Source organism: Dermacentor silvarum, chromosome 2, assembly GCF_013339745.2.
Source record: "Dermacentor silvarum isolate Dsil-2018 chromosome 2, BIME_Dsil_1.4, whole genome shotgun sequence".
Taxonomy (NCBI): domain Eukaryota; kingdom Metazoa; phylum Arthropoda; class Arachnida; order Ixodida; family Ixodidae; genus Dermacentor; species Dermacentor silvarum.
The window spans coordinates 126,741,511-126,767,734 of NC_051155.1; the positions used below are offsets into that span (position 1 = coordinate 126,741,511).

Sequence of the window (26,224 nt, forward strand, 5' to 3'; positions counted from 1 at the left end):
GTCCCCTGAGGTCCCTTCCTTGCCTCTCTGCCAGCCTAGGAGCTCCTGGACCACTGCGTTCGAGCCTGACGGCAGCACTCCGTTGAAGCTCAAATCGAGCCTTTCTGCCAAGACCGCAGCCTCCCGGAGCTCTTCCTAAGTCTCTAGTCGCAAGTCATCCACTGAAGCCTTCTCGTCGATAAACCATGGCCGCAGCTATGTCGCCTCAGCCAGCAGGGCTTGCAGGTGAGCCCGATGTATTTATTTCTTTATTGCCAGGGCAGTCCCGGCCAGCTTATAAGCGCGGCATATTTAACCCCTGTAATTGCGTTTTAAACGTGCCTCCATCGCCCGGTATCTCCTTTTCCATGATCTTCTTGTAGGAACGCGAAATTATAAGAAAGATACTATTTATTTATTTATTTATTTATTTATTTATTTATTTATTTATTTATTTATTTATTTATTTATTTATTTATTTATTTATTTATTTATTTATTTGTTAAGACGCGTGCCTGGGCGCATTTTCAGTAGATCTTCTACGGTTGTTTACACGAGGTTTAAACGGTTGAGGCCCGAACGAAGTGGTTTGTCAACTGTTCTTGGAATTTATAGCTATTACTTACTAGCTAAATACTTGCATTTTGGTGAACATTTATTCGACACTGAGAGATCCTTTCGTCATGCACGGTATACCTGGTTGGTTCAGTTGAACGGGTAAAGGCACGGTTCCTACAGCGTTCACCTAAAGCGTTCACGTAAAGCCAGTGGTACTTACATGCCAGTACGAAGGAGTTTCACAACGTCCTGCTCTTGTGTTTGACCGCAATAATTTTACACAGGTAGCTGTTATGGGATATTGACTAATTTAGCCTGGTGTCTCGAGCATCTGTCTAAAACAGTGGCTCCAGCAAGTTTTTATATGGCCTTAATTAGTAGCAATACTTCGCTTCAGACTGGCAAACGCTAGTAACCTGCCTTTTTATTGTGAACTTTTCTACATTTAGGGTTAATTTTTGCTTTGGTTTCTCTCTCATATTACAACATTGTACGGTCTCCTCGTGATTTTTTCTATACTACACAGGGGATCATTGTTTGCTTGCATGGCCAACATGCAACAAAACGTGTGTTAACGTTTTCGAAGCATATTTTTTCTAGGGTCAGAAGCACATACAACAGCATTTTACTCCTTTTGTTCTTCTTTTTTTATGATGATCTGGGATGAGTGCAGCGTCATATAATGCACGCATGTGCCGATCCGCACGGTTTTTGTCGTGTTGCTTTCTTTTCCCTCTTACAACGGTACGTGTAGACCTTCCCAACGTGTTGGTACCCCTAAGCGGTGGTCATTGGAATACGCGAGCAGGAACGTCAGCGGATGAACGAACAGATTTCAGGCTATTTTTGGCCTTCGTTTTGAACAAGCTCGGTGACAACGTCACGACTAAGCTTCGCCTTTCGATGCCTACGGATTAGGTGCTTTTGGTTAGAGGCAAATGGACATCCCATGATACTGATACCCTTACTGTGTCGTTCAGCCGGAGATCTGGCTATAAGGAACCATATTAAGGCCCACACCTTGTTTAATAGCATTATATTCCTGCACGTCATGACACTGTTACGGCAGTCCCAGAGAGCTTTCCAAGCATACAGGGTGATCATATTTAAATTTTCAGAAATTTTTTTAAAATCGCCTGTGGTAGATAGTATAATTCTTTTCCTTGAGCTGGGTTATTTGAAAAGGCAGACATTACTAGCACTCGAAATCTAAACAGACATTCAGCTAATGTTTTAACATTTTGCTAATTAACTTCTTAGTTACTTTGCGCCACAATTCACGAATTGTGGCTGGTGAGTTTCCGAGATGTATCGACTTGAAATGAATTTTCAAGATGACACAACTTTCGACATTTTATTTCCCGAAGTGTGGAAAGAAATACATGACCGTTCCAGTTTTGTGCTTGAATGCATAAAAGAGCGTTTCGTAAAAAAAAAAAGTCAGTGTACAACAGTGCATTTTTACATCAAGTTTGATGGCGCATATCCCCAAACTGGCGTCATTCTAGAAGTTTATTCCAACTGGATACGCCTTGCAAACTCACCGGCTACAATTCGTAAATTGCAATATGTGCCGCAAAGTAAATATTTTAAAGAATAATTAGTGTATTTTTGTTAATTAGTGGAATATCTGTATCAATTTCTCGTGCAAGTAATTTCCGCCTCTCTGAATAATCCAGCTCATGGACTAGAATTATGTTATCTGCAGCAGCTTTTTTTTTAATTGCTTAAAACTAAAAATTATCACCCTATACAGGCCGTTTTATTGAGGGTGCGTCATTTTGCGATCATAGCGCCGCCTATCATCCGGCACCATGCTGGTATGTGGGATCGCGCTGGAGGGCGCTCGGCGAACGTGCTGTTGGCGACGAGTGGCAAGTTGTCGCGTTTTCCTGAGAGGAGTAAACCAGTTGTTTGGACTGGGAAACTTGTTAGCGCATCACTACTTAGCTTCGAGCTTCGATATAGCCACAATATCGAACGGCGACAGGTCTAGAGGCGCTGCGACAGCTCTGCCCGCGATTGAAATAGGAGGCGTCAAGTCTGAACGTTGTTGATACGTAACATACTGATGCGTGTTATTATTGTATGTCTATCATTGACCTCTTTCAATGTATCACTCGGGTGACGTCAATCAGAGGTTTCTCCGTGCACAATGCGTCGTGGTGCACCAGCGTACATCCCAATACAGGTAACTGCGAAGCTACGAGAAACCACGTTTTGCTAGCTTCCGTGCTCCTAAAACTTTCGCGGCACCATTTTCTAAGCATTGTTGACCTCGCACCCGGACCATCAAGATTCCCAAGATAATGAACTGTAAGATAACTCGACCGGTAGGGCCGTTAACGTGGGTAAAACGGCAACTCGGTAAAACGATCTGGTGACAGTGGCCGCGAATACGCCACGATCAATCGGACGCAAGCGACGCGTCAAAAGAATATGAGCACTCTTGGGTCTCGAGTGGTGTCTGTGCAAGGGCACCTCGTCGACTCGAGAAGCTGAAAAACGAACCACTCTTTGCAACAGCAACTTTATTTTCTGAGGCAAAACAGCGCGCGATGCGCGGCATCGGCCGGACAACTTGCCGGCGAGATTCTGAAGCACGGGAGAGCCCATGTGAATTAGAGGCGGTGACAAGTACCAAGGTAATGTTGTTTGCTATCGCTTGGAGATACTCAGATTATTTGTTGCATTCCGCCTAATTGCATAATTATTCTTAATTAACTGAACATCTTACATATTGTAATTATATTAAAAGTCTCTATGAAAACATTGTTGAGCAACATGAAAAACTCCCGATCAGCTTGCTGTTGCTCAATACGTCCTACATAAAAATGTTTTTCCGAGCGTGAAAGAAGCCCGCGAGTACACGCAAAATGCCTTGAGCGACTGGCCGCTCGAAGCATTTTGCGTGTATTCGCGGGCCATCTTTCAAGCTCAAAAAGTAAAAAAAAAAAACTTTTATGTAGCACGTGTTGAGCAACAGAACGCTGTATCGGGAGTTTTTCACGTTGCTCAACAATTTTCGCATTGACATCTTGGTGCATGACAGTTGGGACACCGTGTATATATGTACATATACGCGCACATGGAGCACATTGGTGCTCCTACGGTCGGGAGCGCATACAGCAGCATGTTACTATATTTTATATAATACTAGGATATGCGTTAACGTGGGAACGCACGGAAGCAAGCTCTGCGTGTCCATCCCGCGATAAGTGGTTCTTGAGGGAAAGGGAAAGGTTGGCGCTATCTTCTGCAGCCCTTGAGGGAGCACGGCTCAGCTCCATCCCGCGCCACACGACAACGGGGAGCCGTGAGGGAGCCCAGGGAAGAAGCATTTCCCCGAACGAATGAGACTCCGCGCACAGCTTTTGTTTTTCTGGATGGCGGAAGCTCTCACGAACGTTCCCACTCTGTAAGCCTGCCATCGCTCTTGCGACGATAAATAATAAAGATGATTATATTACATTTATTGCCACCTGCCGTGGTGGCTCAGCGGCAATGGCGTTGCGGTGCTAAGCACGAGGTCGTGGGACGGAATCCCGGGCGAGGCGGCCGCATTTCCATGGTGTCGAAATGGAAATGGGGAAAAAATGGGCCGTGCATTGGGTGCACGCTAAAAATCCCTAGGTGTTAACAACAATTTACGTAGTCCTCCCCCCCCCCCCCCCCCCACTACAGCGTGCCTCGTAATAATATATCCCGGTTTAGGAGCGTAAAACCCCGGAATTTAGTCTAAATAAATGGTTACTCTGATTATGAAATAGTATTTGGAATACTAATGAATGCCAATAAAATCGCAGAAAAAAACTAACAGTGGTGACATAGGTGATTTACTGGTACATCTTCCCAGTGAGAAGGAAAAAAGTTAACTGAAAGGAGCGCCAGGGGCGCAGCGCCTCTATGAAGGGACGAAGAAACACACAAACACACACACACACACACACACACACACACACACACACACACACACACAAGGCTTTGTGTGTGTTTGTGTCTGTCCCCTTTCAGACGCGCTACGCCAATGGCGTTTCATAAGACGCACCAACAAGCCCAACGTGCAACCTTATAGTGAAGCGAGCGGCTGATCCACTTACTTCTCGCCCGTTTCCACATAAATCAAACAGTAAAAACCAAACAAATCCGGTGTTCCAGGTAACACTTCTGCAAGTGGCTTGTCCCACGCAATAACAACGCTTGTTCCTGATAAAATTTCGGGAACGTATGTGTTACGCGGCCTATATACTTACATGTTTGCATATACGTAAGCTATGTGGACCCAGATTAAGAGTGTGCCAAGCAAGTCTAGCGCAACCCGAACCCACCGTGAAGGCTGTTTCACAGGGCCCGACCCGGGTTGCCGGGCAGGCCAGAGCCCGTGCAATGTTCTCCCCTGTGTATAACCACTACTACAGCTCGCCGTGTGGTTGAAAAACGCTGAATTCCTAATTTGCGCCTCGATGAACATCTTGTCATACCTGATTCATTCGGGCGATTACTTGCAACTGTGTCCGACACCTGCCTATTATGACAGGTGTCTTAACGCGAGAGCGTTAAGGGCCCCGTGCCGCAGAAAATCCGGCGTCGGCGTGGATGTCGGTGTCCGTGGCGGAAAAAAATCATCCACAACCACCTCGACCGCGCAGGCCCTCCGCGTGGCGCAAGATGTTTGCGCTGGAGAAGTCATTCCGAACCACCCCGACCATGCAGGCCCTTCGTCGCGGTGCAAGGTGTTAGTGAACAAAAATTGAATTTCTCACAGTGAAGTCCGTTAGAAAAATGGTAAAGTACAACTGAAACACAACCTACAGACGTGGTGGCGTCGGACTGTTATTTGAATGTACAAGAAAACATTATTCTGTGACGACGAAACTCGCACACAAACCTCTTTTGTCATCATTTCTACCATAACAACACCGGCTCACTCACCTACTTGCGAAAATCTTATCCAGATGGCGCTGGTATCCTCGGCAGGTCAAATCAGGACTTGGCCTGCCAAATGCGTTTTGAACACGCGCGCGTGGGGCCAATAGCAAAAAAAGTAATAAAATAATAAAAAAGGTCCTAGGGCCTTCACATTTTAGTATAACACGACTTATATTGCCCCTGGAAAAACGTCTTCCCAGCAATGCACTTCTGTTTAAAAGTGACGCCGACTTTAAGGCGATCGGTATAAGCTTGGTCTTTGTAAGCTGGCATTCCCACGTTCTGTATTAAGTGAAGGAAGCCTACTTGCCGGATGCGAACGATGCGATATGCGAATGGGTCCCGGCAACGCTATCGCGTTCTACTCTTAAAGGCGAAGCGTAGGCGTCCTCAATTTTTTTTCTGGGGTCGTGGCTACACGTCCACAGAAAAACACAACTCAACTGAAACTTTCTCAATTGGAACTTTGGCTCTACGGGAGCTGTCTACGGGAGTTGCATATGTGTTGTTGTTTTTTTTTTTCTATTTGGTCGTGGGTAGTCGTGTCTGTGGCATGTACAGTCTCCGACTTTTTGAAGGTGGTCGCGCTAGCACCCAATCAAGTCGAATAAACCATGCCCTTCTCTGAACCTGACTGATGATGACAGAAACGAATGACTGGTGATGATGAGAATGTAGCTTAATTTTGTCCCTGAATCGCCCGAATGTGTCCGCTGGAGGGCGCTGAAATGAAGTTCGCTCGGCGCTACCGCAATCACCTTCATAAAGTCGGCGACTGTACAGTACTGGCTGGAAGTTCCGAAACTCCTGAGCACGCTAGAAACCCTGTAGTCGGGATAAGAACTATATAGGCCGTTTGTGGGTGTGTATATGGCCGCTGTTTGCGAGTCTCGGAGACTTGGGTGTAATAATGCCGCTTAACAATCGCCTGTGAGACAACGGGTAGGTCGCAAGTCTCTTCGGTATTGTCCCGAGCCAAAGCCCCACAACGATGGTCTCAAGTCGTGATGATGAGTATGTACAGATGAGGATATGAAGGGTAAATATAATGCTCACACTAATTATCCCTCCTCCCCCCCGCGTGCGAGCGGCCGGACCGGCCGTGGCTTAGAGTAAAAACGAACGGCGAACGAAGGCTTTGAGACGAGAAACGTGAAATATCGCGGCACCATGGCAACGGCTGTCAGGAGATACCTAGACTGGAGTGACCAGGTAGTTCACGTTATTATTAGTAGGCTCAGGGGTGCTGTTTTCACGATATTTTAGTCAGCTTGATCGTAGGTTATGAATGGCGCCAGATGTCCTGTATAACAGCACGGCCAGCGCTTAAGCGGATTGCAGAGTGTCTAGAGGCAGATTTTAATTCCCGTCAACCTTATAGTTTTATACCTAACGAAGAATGATGATAGCATGCGCAAGCCCTCGTGGCAGTTGCCTTTTTTTTTTTCTTTTGAGAGAGAGCACCGGTCGCATCTAACACGTGAAAATGCAAACCTTCGCGGAAACTTCCCTGTCGGTGTAGAGTCCGGCGGCAGATGTGTTATACTTGTCGAGAGTGGCTTCAAAAGCTTTTGACAGAGGCCGCACTTCTCAGTGGCCCCTGCCGAGGGAATGCACAGCGCCCCGTGAATTCGTGTCGCGCGGGATCCGAGTTTGTGCGAGAACTAAACTGGCGACTTTTCTTTTGCGCCGCCTGGCTCGCACGACTCCGGGTGTGGACCATGTGTGACACACCGACAGCAGCAAATGGTGAAAGAGCCGGCACGTGGGACCGACCAGAACAAGGGCCGGTCGCCCATCTTTGTGATCCTCCTGCTGTCGCTCATTCCGGTCATGTTCGGTGCCGCCCTGGCCATCCGCTATGTAACCCGGGGCCCACGGGTTGTGCACGTCGAGGTGGCGCCAACCACCACGCCGGTCACAACGACCTCGACGGTAGCAACCACTACTGTTGTGACCACCGTGAAAGTCGTAGTCCCTGTGGATCTGACTGTGCCGTACAAGCCGAAGCCGGGCACTGAAAGCCACACCGGAGAACTGCCACTAGACGTCCATCCGAAGAGTTACGACGTCACGATTACCCTGAACGGTGAGAGCGATATTCATTATACAGGATGGCGTGGGTTGCGTGGCGGACACAAAATTACCAACAGCCTATACGCTCCGTGCGCCTGCGTCACCGGGAAGTGTTTGTTATTGGAAAACATTCTCCAAAGGAAAAAAAGTAACCTAACGGGGCTGAGGCAGACCACACAGTTATGCCTCGAAAGAGATGTTGCTGTTTGACAAACCACGGTGCATTGTAGAAAATTGTTAGTCTAGCTTGTTAACTAAATAAAGATTAACATATTGCCAAGGGGGAAAAAAAGAAAACAAAGTCCGCGGGGTTCCAAGAACCCTCCGACGCGTATGTCATCTATTGCGATAGCAGCATTCTCCAAAGAGGATTTTAATTTTCCTAGGCAGGCTCGCACAGCGAACTCCATTGCTCAATTACAGCTATGCCTTGCGATGCGCACAACGTCGCCATCGTCTACAGGCCGTGATGTCCGTTGTGGCCACCAAGATGCTCAGACGCGCGACCACGCCGCAACATTGCGCATATTGCTAAGCGCGAAACTTGGATCATAGCCTATACAACGTTTTATACATGCGTGCAATGTTATGGTGGCTAGAGATACATTCGGCAGTGGCTGCGTTCATTGTTCTTGCATGCACTTGCGTGTAACTTTTTATTGCGATAGCAATTATATAGACACTCCAAGCGCATTTCTGCCGTCGCCGTGATCGTGGTCGTCGCTGTGAGGTTCCTTATAAAGTCAAAACACGGTAACATCTTTGTTGCGCGCCGTACGCTGTATGAGCGAGTGAAAGTTTGCGAGGATCAGTCGACGATCAGCGCTCATTCTCCCGCGCGCGAGGCACAGGGGAGGAGGGGGTTCTACTCCGGCGGTTCTACTCCGACGGGCACCGTAGCTTGAAACCGTGGGCCACATCTTCAACGCGCTCTGCCATGTGGACAAAGTGCATCTAGTGCCGGTAGCTTCGTATCCGCTGTGCTTTGGGCATTTAGTTCGCGTTGGAGCGAGAGACGGCACAAAGGTCAATTCGCTCGCTGCTGCTGCTGCGTCTCCTCACTCGAGCGTTTTGACAGAGTTCCCGCGGTCATCGAGCGAGATGAGTTGATGTTTACATGTCAACACGTGACACCTTGTTTGACACACCGACCATCCCCTCCACCTCAAGTGCGACGTTCTCTGCAGATCTGGAGCCCATTCTGGCCTAATAATTATAATAAATAAATACGCCTTCATTCTTTTGATATATTCTATCTTTAGTTCTCTCCCACAGATCGCCGGCACCATCAACAACGTGACGTCAACATACTCGTATTACCCCTATACGGAGTAATTATATTGAACTAATTAACCAAAATTCACTTCCTAAATAATTACTTGGTGGCACATATGGCAATTTACGAATTGTAGCCGGTGAGTTTACAACGTGTATCCACTTCGAATGAAGTTGCAGAATGACACCAGTTTGGAGATATGCGTCATCGAACTCGACGTAAGAACGCACCGTTACTCCACTTACATTTCAAGATAACGCTCTTTCATGCATTGAAGCACAAAGGTAAGAGGAACGCTCATGTATTTTGTCCCACACGTTGGAAATATCTCGAAACCGGTGTAATGCTGGAAATTCATTTCAAGTGTAATCGTCTTGATAAATAACCGGCTACAATTCGTAAATTGCAATATGTGCCGTAAAGTAATAAATTAACCAAGTATTGAGTGAATTTTCGTTAATTAGTTGAATGTGTGTTCCGATTTTTTGTGCAAGTAATGTCCGCCTCTTCAAATAATAAATCTCAAGAACATGAATTACGCTATCTTTCATAGGCAATTTTTAGAAATTTCGTAAAATTTATATGATTACCTTGTGCGTAAACCTAACTCACCTGGGATGACACGGCCTCCTTGAAAAAGACGGGTCCACCTGTCGAATCAATGGCCAGCCGATCTCAAGCGCTTAACCTGATTTTATTCTTTTCAATTTCCACTACGGGTCTCCATCGTTGGCACACCTCCTGTCGCGTTTCTTTCTTTTTAATCAGGTGCCATTTTTCCGTTTGAGTTGTTACCCACTGAGGTTGGCCGTGTAAAAGCTTGGGCGTATTCTTGACTCTAGGGTCGTACTATGTGAAGATTCTTTTCCTTCAGTTCTATACCCGCCACATAATACTGGCGACAGGGAAGGCCTGGCCTCATGGCAGCCGATTATGAAAGGTAACAAATAAATACTTGCGTATCTCGAACTCAGATCAGTTGGAGCACGCTCGCTTGGACATTTTGCTATCTTTGACCGGAGCTGGTAATTGGCGACTGGGAACAGCACCCCTCGCATATGGTATCCACTGCTCGTCAAGCTGTGTCCTGGCGCTGGTGTCACCGTAGATTAAAAAAAAGTAGCGAAAGGCTTTCACCTCACCGCCGAGCTTCGCGATTGGACGATAACTGCAGTGCGCCCCCCGGTTTGGGCCAGGATGACATCCGTCTCACGTATGCGCGCCCTCTTCACCATTCGCCCCGCCCCGTGACGCGGCACTATAGCTGTAGCATGACAACTGCTTTCGCGGTGGCCGGGGTTCTTCTCCGTTTGTTCTCGCAAATGAAAAGGGACAGGAGCGAAGGGCTTTGAAAGGAGACACCGAACTCACTGATAGGCCACATAACGTCACACAGCCGCTTACTGTAACGCGGTTCGTAGGGCTCGCGCAAATTTTCTTTTTCTCCTTGGCACAAACGAGGAGGCGCTGCCGGCAGTTGTCGATGCTTGTCGAAGAACCAGGAGTGTTAAAGGGACACTAAAGACAAATACTAAGTCGAAGTGGACTGTTCAAATACCTTTCCAGAAACCTCAAAACGCTTGTCTCGTGCAAAGAAAAGACTTAGTTTACGCAAAAATTGGATCTGAAGGGCCCAAATACCTTTATTGCAATTCAAATCACCCGCCACGCCAACTGAGGAGTGGTGACGTTGCATACGCCATTTTCTGCCGTTGGTGAGCGTTGGTCTAGTGTAACGGCGCCCGACAGATGGCGGTACGGTGCGCCGCTGCAGCTGATTTTGGTAAAGTGGCGTAGACATTTCGGGCATTCCGCGAAGTCCGTCGCATGGAAGTGGAATTCTCTGCTACTTGCAGTTAGTGCGAGGTTCGCAAGCCAGAAAAACAAGCGCAACACTACACGTTAACAGAACAACTTAAACGCGAAAGTGCGGGCGGCGCAGAATCGAGCGAACACGAAACCTTTTGACCGCCCGCGTTGTTGTCAACGGTGTAATGTCAGTTAGTTCTTTTTTGTAAAAGTGTAATAGAACTGGTGAAGTAGTACTTTCTTTCTTCTTATAATACAGTACAACGATGTTTTTATAACGAGTGGTTCAGTACTAGTGACAGAATTTAAATGAGGAGTGCCTTCGTCATCGGGCGAGTACCTGAATGTCCCGGGGGAGTCGCTAATCATGTCCTGCATTTACCTTAATTTCTCTATTACTAAGGCTCTGCTCGCGATAATATTGACGCTTTAGAGATAGTCGTGCACTAATGCATCACTTTAGCTTGACTTAGTATTTGCCTTTAGTGTCCCTTTAAGCATAATGTTTGCAGAGTGCGCCTACATACGAGTAATATAGCAAGTGTTTAATAAGTCCGCTCTGGGTTCTGAGTCACTTTGCGATGTTATTTGTTCGTGTCTGCCCTCCGTAGGGAATATTTACACGTAAGTTTACGTATTTTATGGCAGCACGCTCTTTGGCATTCACAGTCAGGGTGACGCATTGATATCGCGTTTGGATCTTCTTTATCCGTACAATATAACGACGGCATTGGTAAGCGATAGTACAAGATATTCAAATGCGCGCCGTAATGGGAGCAACAAAAAACTGTCGCACGTGTAGCAGTAACAAAATTTCAATTTTTTTCCCTAATGTAATCGGCGTGTTCCTTGCAACATAAACGGGAGTCGAAGATGACGGCCGAAATGTTTATAGCGTCGCGCTGTTACAACCTGGCATCACGCATGCACACCCGTAGGTGGGGACCGTGCACCGCAGCGGTGCCATGTGAAAACGCCAAGAAGGACGACGTGTCTAGACTGAGTGACACGCTCGCCCTAGACGCCCACTCGGCCACCTCTTGTAGAACAGCGGAGGTGGTTTCGATGGCCGCTCCGGTGTTACCTCGAACGATGATGACAGAATCGTCGGTATAAGCCTGGCGCGTGACACCCGATGGCAGTGGGACATTTAACAATGCAGCGATTGCTATATCCCATAACATCGGACTGAGTGGTGAGCCCTGCGGACTGCCCAGCGTCGGCCCTGTTGGACACCTCCCCTTTCCGGGAACGATAGTACACCCACATTTCCGATAGGAATGTGTGGAGGAGGTAGAGCAAATTGGGCGGGCACCTATGTTCTAGCAGGAATTCCCACACTAGCGGATGCCAAACAGAATCAAACGCGCCTTTATAATGCAGTGATATTAAAAGTGCCGGTGTGAGCATGGTCTTCACTCTCACAGACATCTTAGTTCAACTTGCTGTGGCGACAGCTTGGGTTTGTTTACGTTTACAAGAAAAAAAAATTGTGAGCGTGTTTCAATGGCTTTATTTTGAGTGCCGAAAACTGCGATCGCACGAGGCGATCGTATGGTTACGCTAGTTGCGAGGTGAATTCGAGAAACTTAGTTAAAGCACAGCTTTCAGCTTATAAGCATACATCTAATTAAGTCAAATACATCAAAATCAAATAAGACCCATTTTCAAGATTAGGGTATTTCGCGATGCCAAAGACAGAAAATATCGCGCTTGGGTGCAACATTCCCTGACGCTGGCTCAAATGGAGTGTGTTGCGTTCGACTACAGTGGCAAAAAATTGTTCACTAGAAATAAGAACAAGAACTCTCTAATCGCATTAAATCAATTGCTGTGGACAGCAGTTATGCGAGGCCACCGGCGTGCATAATTAGTTTTTTTTTCGTTGGAGGCATATTGATAGCTATAAGTGGCGCGAAGCTTTTTTGTACTCGTCTATAGCGTTGCATACACTATACTAAACCGTTACGTTCCTTCTTTGCATTGTTCAGCGCAGCCCTGAGATCTGCTCAAAAGACACACATTGAGCCTATTACTCGGCCTATCTCTGGCGTGTCGCAGTGCAGTAGTTGTAGGTAGAAAGTTACATAGTGGAGTAGCAGTAGGTAGAAAGTTACATGGTCGCTCATTCGGTTTCAGAGTAGGCGCAACTTCTCTTTCTTTCGTGCAAATTTTTCGAAATCCTCGTGAACGGATGAATGTTAAGATTGTGTTAAGACGTGTTAAGATTGTTCTCTTTTGTCATGGCTGCTGTTCTCAGTAAACAAAAAAACAAAACTCAGAGCCCTTCCCCTGTCGAGAAAATGGGGGTAAGCGAAGCTTGTGGTAAGACGACGGTGTCGCAGGCGTTCGGCTTCGTTTGCCTTAAACTCAGGGCCGGCGGCTATTCGCTGACGTTTGGTCTCAACATCGCGCTCCCGCAACTCTGGGTCCGGGGCTCTTCGCTGATGTTTCGCTTGGGCTTCGGAAGACATCATGCTTGAATCGGCACGTCGACGACGAGCCCTTTCTCGAGGGAGTTAGCAGCGCTGTTGCTCAAACGCAGCCTGCTCCTCGGCGGAACGCCCACGCCCGGATTTCCCGTCCGGTCGCTGAAACTGATCTGAGGCGAGGGAAGCCCGGCGGAGGGCGTGCCCACCCTTTTTACTTCCCTTTCCCTCTCTGCGTCACACCAAATGACCCTGATTGGTCGCGCGCGTCACGTGATCCGGCTATGCACGCCGTACAGATGGTAAACCAGATGCGCGGAAATATGCTGCCCCGCTATGAGCCGCACGTGATTTCTTTCTTTCCTTCTCTTTCTTTCTTAATTCCTTTGTTTATTTCCTTCCTTCCTTATTTCTTTCTTTCTTGTCCCTGGCTCATACCTCCATATCCCTGGCTCAGACCCGCATATCCAATGCCGGTATGCGCCACACGTGATTTTATTATGGTTAATCGGGACGTAACTCACGAGCATGTTGTGTTATTGATGTCATGACCTTTCAGTCATGTCAGTCTCACATACGCACCCATCCATGCCAACTTTGGTATATACCAAGTGAATGAGACGCGAGTTTTCGAAATATTTTCGATAGGGTTTTAGCGTGACACCACCACCACCACCGCCGACACTTGTGAGGCCAATACAAGCTTCGCTTGAAAAATTACGACACTCCCGAATGCGAATGAGCGCAGCTGTATACATGTTTTCATTTAGCGATATATTGGCGGCCGCGGACAATCTGTCTCGTGCGGCACGTTGCAAACGGAGCGAAGTGTGACTGCCTCGCTAATCTGGAAATCGCGCGAGCCAGCGCGTGGGTGACGCGTGGGAGCGAATCACAGCAGCCGCCGCCGAGAAATCTGCGAGACGATGCGCGCTATCCTGGCGCCATCTCGTAGCCTTCGTCGACGCGCTGCGCCTTCTCACGCTTTCGCCATGCCTTCCTCCGCTTTGCGCTTCATGATGCCGCATTACCCTCCTCTCCGCTTTCCTCCTCGCGTCTTTCATATCGCGCTGCGATCCGCGTTCGCTTTCATCTTTCGCTGTGCTCGTTCGCTCGGTTATGCCGCTCGCCGCAAGAACAGCCGGCTAAAGGCTGCGCTCTAAAACTCTATCGCTACAGGCAGGTCTACGCCATATCGCTGCTGGGTTGACAGTGCGTAAGAAATTATTTGGAAAGATGGCGTAAGTCATTCATTATTCAAGCGTTGCACCGCCAAAAGCGGTATCCATTAGTGTTACTGTTGCCGCTTCTACGTGTTCCATGTCTGTTCAACTACGTATGGCCATATTGACGGCGGCCATTTTCTTTATCGCTGCCAGGAACAAACCTGGCTGACGACATGATGCACGTGACCGGAAGAGCAGTGGCCTTGTACAAGGCAGAAGTGGCCACATCGAAGCTCATCCTGAAAGCCCTGCCGCAGACCATCAAGGAAGTCAAAGTGGCTCTCTTGGAAACAACGCCCACTAGTGCAACTACGCCCACGGGTCTGAACATCACAACTCTGAGCTCCAGTGGCAGTTTCCTGGTTGCGGCGCTCGAGAAACCGTTGGCAGTGGGCAAATCATACACTTTGATCACTGAGTACAACTACGAGAAGGCTGCGCAAGAAGGCCCGATCAAGCTGGCGGCAGAGTGAGTAAACAGAGCGTTTTATGTTGAGCGCATACTAGTAACCTTTCACCGATGACCTGTTTACCCCAGACGCGGACAGCAGCAATGACAAGGAATGAGAAAGAGAGAAGACTTCTGTGACATCGGAGAATCGCAACCCAATTTTCCCACTGATGCTTTTCATTCGAGCAGTTGCATTAATACCGTCAGTTACTTGTGAAACATTCTAATAGGTGGTCCGCATTTAATGCTTTCTGGCAATTGTCACTTCAGTTTTCACAGTGGTCTTGGTAACAGCTTCGAGCTTTCGATAAAGCAAAATTTTGAAGAGGTCCTTTACTTGATTCACGCATATCACAGATGTAACTTCATATAAGGAATTACCCTAGTGTGATCCCCTTTTTAACAAAATTTTATCTCTGTAGTATTTATAGCTTTTCCGGAACAGGGGCCGAAATTCGGCTCTATAACAGTTGAACACGTAATTTTTTTGCAAGAGCCGCTATTGTCCCACACACTTCGGACTTTTCTTACGCGTCACACACAACGGCTCCATATTTTAGCCATTTATAAACAAGGTGCGTCCTTCAGCTTAGTGAGGACGCCGGGGACAGTTATTGCAAAGCTATGCCGAGTGAGAAGGGGGGGATGCGAGAGCTCAGGAATAATTTTCAAAGCTCCTAAATGGCAAGAAATGGTTTTTTTAAGCTTCACCACACATTAAACATTACATGCCTTATCGACCACTTTAGGCTGCTCGCTGTGAAGCAGTTTTCTCGAAACAAATGTAACCATAGCCTATAACGGCCGTGTGACGCTTTCGAGCGCCCGATGAAGCTATCTTTTTGAGAAAACAGTATATTATAACACTTATTCACCTTCGCATGCAGATTTACGATAAAGTTCTCACAATGTTCTCTAAATTTGGTCTTGGCTGCATTTATGACAGGGCAGCTGGATAAACTCTGTTAGAAAGAGAAACTCTTTCTAATTAGAATTTTTTCTAATTAGAAAGTTTGCAATTATAACTCTGCGTTCAAGTGGGTCCGATTTTAACACGGACAACGGCGCCGATAACGCAGCGTTACTCTCTTACGTTTTCCAATTTATAATTATATAGATATCAAATGTTTTAATGTCTTGTGTCGCGTGGTTTAACGAGTTGCTGTTACCTTTGCGCATAGTTCGGTGAGCGCGATGAGATCTTAAAAGCCCGGCCGTTCAGCCCTTCGCACACGAGTGAGCGCCCGGCTTTTCATTGACGCAGGCTCACCAAAATGGTGCTGGAGAAGGACAAGGCGCACTTCTTGTTTCCGTGCTCTGAAAAGGCAGACTGGAACGTCCCAGTTACTCTGACACTAATCACGCCCAAGAAACTCACCGCTGTCTCGAATGAGCCGCTGGATGGAAGTCCTGCAGAGTGAGTCCTGCGCATTTACACCTGGCATCTTTCTTTTCATGCACCATGCTCGATACTTAGAGCAGCATGTCAGGCGAATAGCCAGGCTAACATCTCCAGCATCTCTCTAAAGCACGTTTTTTTTTTTTCTCTCTCTCATGTTCGGATCTGTATTTTACGCCGGTGCCGTTTTTATTAATTTTTCTTTACTGTGTCAAAGCTTAGTTCATTCCATGTTTCACCGGCTCCACATTCTAGGTCAATTAGAAGTTTGTACGACTGCAGCGGTGAAATATGACAGAGGTCCAGCAACGATGGACTTCTGTTATATATATATATATATATATATTGTAGCGAAGCGTTCGAACCCTGAAGTGGGTCGTCCGCTCCAGCGCCTTGAAGTGGGTCTCCTTCTCCAGTACTTTCTAGTAGGTCGTTTTCTTCGGCTCTCGAGCGCCGCTCGTGCAGAGAGTCCGTGCTGCGCTTTTTGGAGTGTCACCCTTGCGCTGCTTCAAGTACCGTCCAATAAACATCCTTATAAATTGGTGGAGGTGCTGTACCCTCAAAACCGCTCCGCAACCCCTTCGATGCCCCTGGAGCTTCGATCCCGTGCACTACCATCTGCCATGCCGCAAGACGCCTCCCAGCAAATGCCTCCTCCCGCTCCACCCGCATGTCCCGGTGTCCCTCGTCAACGCGACCCACCTATTTTCACTGGCGCGGATGGCACCGACGTGGAGGACTGGCTCGCTATCTACGAGCGCGTGAGTGTCCCTAACAAATGGGACGAGGTCGGCAAATTGAGCAACTTGGTTTTTTACCTGGCGGGAGTAGCAAGTCTGTGGTACAACAACCACGAATCCGATTTCCCGACCTGGTCCGCTTTCAAGACTGCCATTATCGACGTGTTTGGCCGCCCTGCTGTTCGTAAGCTGCAAGCAGAACAGCGTTTGCGCGAACGAGCTCAGCAGGCCGGGGAATCTTTCACAAGTTACATAGAGGACATTCTGGACTTGTGCAAGAAAACCAACGCGACCATGTCCGAGTCGGATAAGATCAAAACTGTCATGAAAGGCATCGACGACGACGCCTTCACTATGCTCCTCGCCAAAAATCCTCGCACGGTGGCAGAGATAATATCGCTGTGCCAGAGCTATGAGGAGCTGCGCCGGCAGCGGTCATTGACCCGTCGGCCGCCAGCACGGGACGCAGATCTCGCTGGCTTGTCAACCATTTCTGACCACACCACCTTGCTGGCAGAAATGAAGACATTTGTGCGCGAAGAAATTGCGCGCCAGCTCTCTCTGCTGCCCTTTGCTCACCCCCAGCATGTGGAACAGCCATCAACCACAGTCCCGCCTCCCCTCCGCCGAGTGATTGAGCAGGAAATCGCCGAAGTCATGCCCGAATATCACCAGCGCCCTCCGGCACCGGCGCCACTTAGCTACGCTCAAGTTGTCGCCAGGCCGGCCCAAGCGATCTCTGCGGCTGCCCCGTTTAGTTACGTCGAAGCCGTCGCTGGACCTCAGGCGTTCGAAGCGGTTGTGCCGCCTACGTACGCCGATGTCGCTAGGTTCCGTCTGCAGCCCCCCATGCAGGCATATCAGCAGCCGCTACGTTCATCGCGTCCTGAGCCATGGGTGGGACCCTCTCCGGCAAACCGTTGGCGCACTTCCGACAACCGTCCCATATGCTTTGCGTGCGGTTACGCCGGCCACGTTGCACGTTTTTGCAATCGCGTGCAGCGGCCTCGAGTCGCATCACCCGTCATGGGCCAGTCCAGCCGCCCTAATTACGAACCACTGCCGCCTGTGTCACTGACGTTACGCCCAGCTCCATCTACCCGCCATTCACCGTCTCCACGACGTCGCTCATTGTCGCCGATGCGTCCACGTCAGGTCGCACGAGATCGGGAAAACTAGTTGTCGCAGTCCACGAGGCAAGGGCTGCGACGCTATCGAACTGTGAAAGCCCTCAGCAGAGACCACCGAACATAATAGAGGTGTTTGTAGACGGTGTTCGCGCATCTGCCCTTATAGACACTGGAGCCGCCGTATCCGTTATGGACGCCAAACTTAGCCGTGTCCTACGAAAAGTGACGACGCAACTTTCGGGGCTATCCCTTCGTACGGCTAGCGCCCAAAGTATTCACCCAACAGCAGTATGCATAGCTCGCGTCGTCATTCGGGACGTCATGTATGCCGTCGAATTCATCATCATTCCTGCATGCTCGCACCACATCATCCTGGGATGGGATTTTCTCTCCCGCCACAACGCCGTCATTCATTGCACACCCGCCGAAATAGAACTCTCGCCGTTCTCAGAGATGATGCCGGCAGACGGACCATCGCTTTCGAATAAAATACTCGTCACAGACGATACCCAAGTGCCCCCGAACGCGTTAGCAGCTGTTTCAGTGTACTGCGACGGTCTCTGCGACACAATTGCACTCCTTTCGCCATCTGACCGCGTTCGCACTAAGAAAGGATTGTTGGTGCCCTTTGCGACAGTGCAAATCACTCACGGTGAGAGCGCTATTTTTTTAGTAATCCATCCCCATATACTGTCACGTTGCTGCGAGGCGAATGTCTCGGCAGAGTGGAACCCATCGAAGACGCACAAGTTGTGGACGCACCCGATGACACGCACTGGCCCAACTCCTTCCCACTTAGTGCTGTTTCGAAGTCTGATTCATCGCCCGAAGATGTATTTGGCTCCTCCATCGATGAAAACCTTACGCCGGTCCAGCGTTCACAGCTTCTGTGCCTGTTGGAAGAATTTCGCCCATCTTTCGATGTCGCGCAGACTTCCCTGGGCCGCATGTCCACTGTCACGCATGGCATCGACACTGGCTCCCAACCGGCACTACGGCAACGTCCATATCGCGTATCTCCTGCCGAGCGTCGTGTAATTAACGAGCAAGTCGACGACATGCTTCGACGGGATGTTATTCTACCATCAAACAGTCCCTGGGCGTCTCCGGTCGTTGTTGTTGCGAAGAAGGACGGTTCCGTACGTTTCTGTGTGGACTACCGACGGCTCAACAAGATAACCCGCAAGGACGTCTATCCGTTGCCACGAATAGACGACGCGATTGACAGCCTCCAAGGAGCTGAATTCTTTTGCATCGCTCGATTTGCGCTCATGGTACTGGCAAGTTCCTATCGCTGAGGACGCTCGACGGAAGACAACCTTCGTCACGCCCGACGGCTTGTACGAATTCAACGTCATGCCGTTCGGACTGTGTAATGCGCCCGTGACCTTCTAGCGCATGATGGATACCGTCTTGCGACACCTGAAATGGCACACGTGCTTGTGCTACCTTGACGACGTCGTCGTTTTCGCTCCGGACTTCTCCACGCATCTTCAACGCCTCCGGCATGTTTTGACGCGTTTGAGCAACGCCGGCCTACAGTTGAACCTAAAGAAGTGCCGATTTGCAGCACGGCAGCTGACAATACTGGGCTACGTCGTGTCCAAAGATGGAATTCTCCCAGATCCAGCCAAGCTTCGGGCCGTAGCCGAGTTCCCTAGACCTACGTCCGTCAAAGAACTGCGCAGTTTCATAGGACTGTGTTCCTACTTTCGACGTTTCATCCGAAACTTCGCCACTATTATATCGCCACTGGCGAAGCTCCTTAAGCAGTAAGGGGCCCCTCGACTGTTGGTCGTCAGTGTGCGAGGACGCGTTCGCAAAGCTCCATCGTTTGTTGACGCCTCCGCCCATACTACGCCACTATGACCCTACGGCGCCTACAGAGGTACACACGGACGCCAGCGGTGTTGGCCTTGGCGCTGTCCTTGCGCAGCGCAAGCCAGGGTTCCCTGAATGTCGTATGCAAGTCGTACGCTTACTAAAGCCGAGGCCAACTACACCGTCTCCGAAAAAGAATGCCTGGCGATCATCTGGGCCCTTACGAAGTTTCGCCCTTATTTGTATGGCCGCCCGTTCGATGTCGTTACTGACCACCATGCACTATGCTGGCTGTCGTCATTGAAAGATCCCTTAGGCCGTCTCGCCCGTTGGGCACTTCGTCTGCAGGACTACGACATCCGCGTGCTCTACAGCAACGGACGCCAACATGCCGACGCAGACGCCCTCTCGCGCCCCCCCTTACCCGACGACAACGCCCGCTGCTCAGAAACTCAGCTGGCCGTTTTTCCCTTCCCCCTTCTCCCACTATTTCCCTCTTTCTCCCGCCCATTCCCCTCCCCCCAGATGCTGAGCCGTGCTCCCTATAAGGGCTGCAGAAATACGCATCTTTTCCCAACCTAAACCTCTACTACTACTGGCCGTTTCTTCCATCGACCTTCACACCATCGCTACAGAACAGCGCAAGGACCAATGGATTGTCTCGCTGATCCTCACTGATCCGTGATTGGCTCACTGATCCGTCGGCCACACCACCCACTCGCGCATTGCGTCGTCAAGCCCACCATTTCGTCATTCGCGACGAGCTACTTTACCGACACAACTACAGCGCCGACGGCCGCCAGTGGTTACTGGTAGTACCCCGCAGTCTCCGTTCTAAAATATGCGAATCGTTCCACTCTGATCCGCAGTGTGCACACTCTGGGGTATACAAAACTTACCACCGAATTCCACAACGGTACTTTTGGCGGGGAATGTACCGGTACGTGCAGAAATTTGTTCGCTCCTGTGTCGATTGTCAGCGCCGGAAATCTTCGCCGAACCTCTAGCCAGCAGGTCTACAACCTTTACCTAGCCTTAAAAACTCTCTGGCTTGCATTCTTCAATTGCAATACAGTCTGTAAACATATTCGTTTAAAATTTATTAGCCAAATTTTGTTGGCCGGACAAATACGCATTTCCAATTCTTTTCTCTTTTTTGCAACCGATGCCTCTAAGGTGATTCTTCAAAAACAGTATAGCTCATTTTGAAGAAAACTCGCAGTTCTATTCGATAGTTGTTGGGCATGCTTATGTAAGTACGTTCACCTGTTCCTGTCGAGAATAGAACTTGTTGATGTTGAGCCTAACCTAACCTAACCTACAGCAGAGGGTAATCGAGCCATTCACTGACGTGTGGTGTAGGATATTTTAAGAGCTATTTTCAAAGCCAGACGGCCCGCCTGGTTTTTTTAAGTGAGCTGCGTTACTTTTCAGTTAATCTTTGTGAAATTATGCATGCTCGTACAATTTTAATGCTGATTTTGAATAAGACTTAGTTTCTTGTATAGGATAATCACTTACTGAGGTAGTTAAAGATCACCTATTATCGTTTCAGGCCGCCATTGAGAGAGAATGGTATTATGAAAATTTTATTTCACTGATCGAGAGTAGTGGCATGATTGTCATTCTGTTAGACTAAAGTTCCCTTTTTATAATGTGGGAAAAAAGTGCCAAGAATAGAGTGAAATAATTAAATTCAAAAAGCAGCATTTAAGAATTTTCTTGCTTTATACCACTTATTATACATGACGCTTTCTGTTACAAAAAAAAAATTAATCTACCTGCTCCCTGCGCCGAGAGGAAGGAGTCGAAACGTTTATCACGAGGAAATTGCAATTTGCCCTGATTCATTTGAGAGGCATGCTATACATTTTTGGTAGTTCTTTCAAGTAGCGAGAAACATCACGGATTTATGCAAAATAGTTAATAGATTTCGAAAATGTAACTTTAAAAATTTGATTTCTTTTTTCACAATTTTCGGCCTCCTGAGACCCACCTTCCCGCTTTATTGTACATGAACGAAAACTTCCACATTATTATTTTGCAGGAGTGGCGGCTTCACTGTCCACAAGTTCAAGCCAACGAAGGCCATGCCTCTGGACATGCTTGCCTGGAACTTGTTCCCAGATACTATGAAGTCCGAGGCAGCCATTCCGGACGTAAGTATGAAGTTATTCTTTTGTGGCTTGTTGAATTTATGTGGCTAACACAAGAACGGTGCGATGCCGTATAGTCGAAGAGCTTAAATGAGTAAGAGAATAGAATAACATCTATACTCAATGGTTTCTGTAAAACAAATCGTTTATATATATATATATATATATATATATATATATATATATATATATATATATATTCGTCATAACAGCGTATTCGCAAATGCTGTGACTATTTATTTTGTCGCTGGATACGCACACTTCAAATGTGAGTTTTTTTTTTCTACTCTTAAAGTAATACAGTTATTTTATTTGTCTATTAAAAAGTATTTTAGCGGTTCGGTAAGGTCTGTTCCATCGTTTTATTGCCGCGTTCTGAACACTTAGCGTAGGTAGGAAGCTAGGTAGGTAAGTTCTTGTCTCACCTCGCTTCAAGAACTGTGTGTGGGCGATGCGGGAATCTAACCTCTGCCGTCGAACACAGTATCGGGTTGCTCTAACCGTTAAGCCTCGATGGCACTTTTTCTTCTCTTTTTTTTTCTCTTTTTTTTTGTAGACTACGATGGGACGCATATGCTTATCTCGTTCCAAAGTCAACCAACTCTTTGAAACACGCGGCGCACGCACTCCGCGCCACTTCGTCTTCTTTCCTTGAGACAGCTCGCGCACTGAGACGTCGTGTTAGACTGCGCAATCTCCGTGACCGGCCCACTTTTCCCAGTACATTTATCGTAGCAGCTTATGCTTCGTAAAAACTGTGCTGCGACGTTGTGCAGACGTCATGATCGCCCAAGCTAATCAAGTTTTTACACTTCTTCTCCGAAGTACAAATGTCATCGTCGTTTCATTACACACCACACGGAACAGCCATGTGTACGTGCGATTGCATAACACATAGTCGCTAAGGACGTCGTAGGTCCGCGTTTCTCTCGCCTCGGCTCGCCCATTTCCTATGCGGACCCCAACAATCGTCATGTCGCAGGCTCGCGTTCAACGGCTGGCGTATAGAAATCGTTCCATTGCCTTCATACGATCGTTCACAACCTGGTTGTCGTCTCGCTGCTGTCACAGACATGTATGCTCGCCACCCACCGCACAACTAAAGTTACAGGCTCACGCTGGTCCACCTGGTACCGCTTTGCGGAACCGCGAGAAATGCTGGATAGCCTGTGACCTGCAAAACACTTCGCATAAGATAGATTCCCACAGTGCGTGCGATCTGCACATTTTTTTGTTTTATTTTGTTGTTGACAAAAGATGAGCACCGACTGTCGGCAGTATGCTTGAAATGTGTCGCCCCGATGATTGGGTATCCTTTTATTGAACGGAAACTTGATGTTACGGGTCGCTTTTGTAACTATGTGTAAAATGGTGTAACGCTACGCTCTATGTACAAGAGTCATATTTCTAAGGATGTTTTGAGGCATGCGATAGCATTATTCTTACTTTATTTTAAATGTTAACGCGCCGCCTTCAAGGAACCATCGGAAACTCCTTCAAATGTGGAGCTTCATATGTTCGCCATGTGTTTTTTAATATATTCTTTCACTGAGGGCTTCCTTCGCCCAGAAGTTTACCGTTTATTAAACGTTCTTGTTCTCTTTCGTGATTCGGTGTGTAAGGCCCAATAATCAGTAAGCTGACTCTCGAACTGTGTGCGGCTGGTTCTAAGCAACACATTTTGCCTTAGTTGCCTGCGAAACTGGTAATGTTCGTACATTTTTCTGCTACTAGGAGTTCAAACGCTTGAGCTTTTTTTTTTCTGATGCTTTTGTTTCAGCTATATAGCGTTTCTTTAAGCTAGAATTTTTCCATACTTCGATGTTGGGACACACCGTAACTCCATTAGATGAAGTGAATGTAGCAATGTATATTTAGTTAGACTCGTAAGCAAGCGCAGTCTACCAATATTCAGCACTACCTTACTACTATTTGCTATTCGCATCTTCAATTTCTGCTGCATTATTATGTAGTACATTTAGTGCCTTCCTAAGCATTCTGCCTTCAGTTATCGCTACTATGTTCCTTAGAACCACACATGACTCTTCTCTAATTGTCTTGTACTCAGTTATCACGACTATAAAGCACCCGTTGTCCCTCCTGAACTGGAATGTAAGTTATCCCTATAATTTACCCTCTGCTCCCTAGCGCCCGTAACATCCTTCACATAAAAATCCTGCGTACGATTATCAATACCATATACTCGTTAGCGAATATCCTGTGTCCTTATAAGTGCGCCGTTTTGTTTTCTATCCTTCTGAGTGTTCGGTCTACGAATATCACTAGTTTATGCACCTGAGCCCTTCCTGTGTTCATCTTGGCCAATATTTTGTAGCGATGCCTTATTACTTATTCTATACTAGTCTTATCATGCACCGCTCACGGCCGACGAATCCCGTCGATAACGCGAGCGGACCGTCTCTCTGACCACTGACAAAGCGCGATAATTAAGCGCGAAAAGGCATTAGCACCGGAAAGGCATCTCTACAAAATACCGGCCCCTGTGTGATATAGTTTTGGAATATCTTGAATCTAACTTCGGCAGATGGCGAACGGGCAAAAACGCGGCGTTCCTCGTCGGTTTAACTGCAAACTGTTCTCGTGCATTCGTGATTAGCGTGGCTTCTAATCGTGAGCATGAAGTCAACCACTCGGAAGTCTACGCAAAAGTTCTGCCGTCACGTTACCTGGTTACTTACTTCATCAGCTTTAACAAGCCGCCCTCACTTTGTTTCCGCTTTGCAGAAGTTGAAGATACACATAAAGGCAGAGAAGCCGACCTTGACGGCAACTGCCAAGATGGCCTTTGAGTATCTACAAAAGTTCTTCCAGAAGGCTGGAGAAGAACACATCCCAAAGATTGGTGCGTACCGGAACTTCATCATGCCGCAGTCTAAGCTATTGAGAAACTACGCTTACACAGTGCACAGCAGACTACAATGCACACAGTGTACATCGCACAGTGTACTGACGGCAATTCGGGGTGGACGCCGTGCCGACGCTCAGCCAGTGGCGCCAGCACTGACGTTATAAACATAATTTAACTAAGTGAGCTAATTTGTATATGTTTTGGGCACTCATAGCGCTAAACAAGGGACACAGAACGAAAACGCACAAGACGCTGTACTTATTACGAAATAACATATACTGTATATTGGATATACAAGGTAGTTTACAAACCCACAAATTGCATGAACAAACCAAAAACAGATATGACATGATTTTTTTCAATTAGTCTTCAATTAGTATTCCATGCTTTCTTTAGTCAAGATTTACATAACTGTGGTTTATTTTTCGTGACCTTTTAAGGTTTGTGAAACAATTTACATGTAACAAATATTTAAGTTTAGCAGCAATCTCAGCGTCACGTCTCTTCGCCTTTGGCGTCACGTGTCTAGCTTTGCTGAGCATACTGAGCACGTTCCAAAGAAGCAACTAAATACCATCAATGTGTTAGCACGTACAGCCTCTCTAATAGAATTTGTAGTTTTTTTGTGCAACTTTTCTCCGAACTCTGACAGTCTGTCGCACGCGTTAAATTATACCGCCGGCAATCAGTCATGGAGATCGCATGTTATCGCTATCTCTTGAAACGCAAGTGACTCATTCCAGCTCACCTGGCCGGGAAACGGCAAAATATCACCGGTAGCGATAGCGGTGATAGCTGTGTTTTTCTACCAGATTATGTAGTGCTGCACGGAAGAGGGCGCGCACTATTTTGAAAATATTCGTCCATCGTTAACGCGAGCGCTTAGCTACCGTACATAAACGTTGTGCGGCTAGAACGCAACACAGCTGGCCGACAATTAATGAATAGTAATAGAAGCTGCTATATATATATATATATATATATATATATATATATATATATATACAATAACGTTGTGCAGATTCATTCCTTTCGCTTTTACCGCTAAATCGCCATGGAATATTTCTTCATGAGTACTTTGACTAAAGGCTCAATCCCGCAGTTACACCTATGAGTATATGGAGGTATACTTGCAAAGTCTAATGGCGTCGTTAAAAACATTGCGGGCCAGTCAAGTCAGCACGTATTGCGCCCACGGCGTCTGAAAGGCGGCTTCGAATCACTATTTTCTCAACTTATATTGTGCTCCAGTTCTTATCCACTATTTAGCTGTAATGTCGCTCCCGAATGCATTCTGTGGAGTCCCGGAATGCCAAATACACTAATGGCTGCCCAGGTTGAGGAAAGAACGTTGCGAGGTCACAAGGGCTCGCATA

General features: G+C 47.6%; 1 protein-coding gene across 1 annotated transcript in view; it reads left to right on the forward strand.

Moving 5' to 3' along the window:
• Nucleotides 1-7,209: 7,209 nt before the first annotated feature.
• LOC125943523 (uncharacterized) overlaps nt 7,210-26,224 on the forward strand; it is an 82,395-nt gene continuing 63,380 nt past the window's right edge. The window contains exons 1-5 of the mRNA XM_049662882.1: nt 7,210-7,555; nt 14,436-14,751; nt 15,998-16,150; nt 21,871-21,982; nt 24,725-24,842. Of these exons, the coding sequence (XP_049518839.1) occupies nt 7,213-7,555; nt 14,436-14,751; nt 15,998-16,150; nt 21,871-21,982; nt 24,725-24,842 (1,042 nt within the window). The 5' untranslated portion in view covers nt 7,210-7,212. The remainder of the gene's footprint in view (nt 7,556-14,435; nt 14,752-15,997; nt 16,151-21,870; nt 21,983-24,724; nt 24,843-26,224) is intronic.